At 51.2% G+C, this 2,492-nt stretch overlaps 1 protein-coding gene across 1 annotated transcript; it reads left to right on the top strand.

The window, feature by feature from the left end:
- Positions 1 to 685: 685 nt before the first annotated feature.
- LOC137292138 (uncharacterized protein F54H12.2-like) lies at positions 686 to 2,492 on the top strand. The gene is made up of 2 exons (XM_067823678.1): positions 686 to 1,012; positions 1,302 to 2,492. Exons 1-2 carry the CDS (start codon positions 686 to 688, stop codon positions 2,490 to 2,492), a joined length of 1,518 nt encoding a protein of 505 aa, XP_067679779.1.

Raw genomic sequence — 2,492 nt, 5'->3', positions numbered from 1 at the left:
AGCTTTACGTCGATGTGCAACATAGGAATGGGCCGTGCATGGTCAGCGCCCAGGCGGCCGTTAAGTGACGGCACCCTACGTCTCTTGCTCCATGATATAGGCCATCTCGGGTTCATCCTGCAAAACAGCCACCCAACCGGACCATGATGCCATCAGGTCTGCCTACACCACTCAACTGGTGTTGCCTGTTTCCTTGGTACGCATGCTCGGATTCATGCAACTCCCCATGGTCGACAAAGCAGAGGAAATAAGTCAAGTCTCCACTTACCCTGTGAGTGTGTTTGACCGTCCTCTCGTGGTAGGGGAACAGGAAGCAGACCATCTGGCGGGCTTTGATACGGTGTACGTCTACTCAGATGTGGTAGAAGATCAAATCGTTGGGGATACCATGGCTCCCTTACTGATGTATGTTCCCGTATCTCGTCGGATGATGGAAGACAGCGTCGTGATGAAAACTCCCAAGCATGTACGCTACATGGGACTGCACCAGTGAACCACGGATGCCATCCAAATCTATTTAATGGATGACATAGGACGACCCGTGCCATTCCAGAGTGGGAAGACCATCGTGACACTCCATTTCCGTCCCCGTCGTCTGCGTACGTACTGACATGGTAGGACATCAGTGTATCCGACACCGGTGCAGCACCGGCTTGGGTGGCCAACAACAACAACAACAACAAGCATGAAGTTTAGACGCGTACCGAGGTCGCATTCATCAACGCGGGAGAGGTCTCGGAAACATCTTGGGAAGCTTGGGCCGTTCAGCCCTCTCCATTCTGAAGACGGTGGGAAAATCGGCTCTCAAAACCGGTGTGAAGATGCTGCCAGGCTTAGTGCAAGATATTCATTCTGGACGTCGGAGTGTACGGGACAGTTTGAAACATCATGGAAAACAGGCCTTACTGACCACCTTGCAGTCACAGTCATGACCGGCACACAAAAGAAAACGAAATCCGTCACCTGGTCCCATAAAGAAGAAGAAGAAGAAACAACAAAAACATCAAGCTTTGTTTTGAGTCGTCATGGAACTTTGTGTCATTGGACTTTGTCATTGGACTTTGTCATTGGACTTCGCATACAAGGATCATTCCCATGAACAAGAGTCATTTCAACACCAGACACGAACCTGTCAAGACCTGTTGGGCAGACGTATGAAGATGATGCGCCGGGATGCTTGTGAATGTGCCAAGTCGCAGTTGGATCTCTTTTCGGTTCCCCTTGTGGTGACGGCAGTTCAAGAGGGTCAGTGGATTTGATACAGTCCTCTGGCACCCCCTTCGGTGGCGGGTCCCCTCCAGTTTAACATTGCCAACCCTGTGAACGTGTACATCGATTTGAATCAGTGTTACCTCCGCATCTGCCTCAAAATCAAGAATACCGATGGCACGGATGCCACTCATGATGGGGATGACCGACTCGTCCTGTCCACGGTGAACAACATGATGCATTCCCTCTTTCGAGAAGTGCGTGTGCAAGTGGGACACAACCAGTTGGAAATCACCCCCTCCATGGGAACCTATCCCTACCGAGCCTATTTGGAAACGTTACTGAGTTATGGGAAGGCTGCCAAAGAAACGCATCTCCAGTGTCCAGGATGGTACACCGATGAAGCTGGAAAAATGGATGACTTCAATGCCATCGCTCAGAATGTCAATGCAGGACTCGTCGCACGACGGCGGGTCATTCTACCCACCCGAGAAGTGGAACTGACAGGCCGTCTCCACTGTGACCTGTTTCTCCAAGACCGGTACCTGGTGGATGGCGTCCCCATGAAACTAGGACTGATCCGCAGCCCGAGTGATTTCTACTTGATGAGTGCTGGAGATGTGGAATGTCGATTTGAACTGACCAAAGCCGAGTTTTACGTACGCCAAGTCAATATCGATCCTGCCATACGGGAACAGCACGTGAAACACATGTCACCAGGAGTCACGACCAAATATCCTTTGATCCGAGTCCAAGTCACGGCTCACGACATTCCAGGAGGAGGGCGTGATTTCCACAAAGATCAACTGGTGGGAGGACAACTGCCCAAACGCGTGGTGTTGGGACTGGTGGACAACGATGCTTTTGCCGGTAGCAAGGAAAAGAACCCCTTCCATTTCAAGCACAACAACGTGACCAGTCTCAAACTGAAACTCAATGGCCAGGAAGTACATGGCACAGAAATCAAAAGTGACTTTCAGAACAACAGTGGCTCGCTCAAACAGTTGTACATGAACCTGTTTCGCAACACGGGACACCTGTGGCAAGAACATCCCTGCAACCTCACCCTAGACGAGTTCAGGAACGGATTCACACTGTGGGTGGTGGATTTGACGGCAGATCTGGGAGCAGACGAAGGCCATAACTACCCACGACACACGGGCAAGTTGGGACTCGAACTCCAGTTTGCAGAACCCTTACCTCGTCCGGTCACCCTCGTCTGCTACGAGGAATACGAAAGCGTGTTGGAAATTGATCGGTTCCGCAACGCTCTGATGGTCTAA

This window comes from Haliotis asinina, chromosome 7 (assembly GCF_037392515.1).
Source record: "Haliotis asinina isolate JCU_RB_2024 chromosome 7, JCU_Hal_asi_v2, whole genome shotgun sequence".
Classification (NCBI taxonomy): Eukaryota; Metazoa; Mollusca; class Gastropoda; order Lepetellida; family Haliotidae; genus Haliotis; species Haliotis asinina.
Note: the sequence above shows the minus strand (reverse complement) of the source record. Positions and strands in the feature narration are given on the sequence as shown.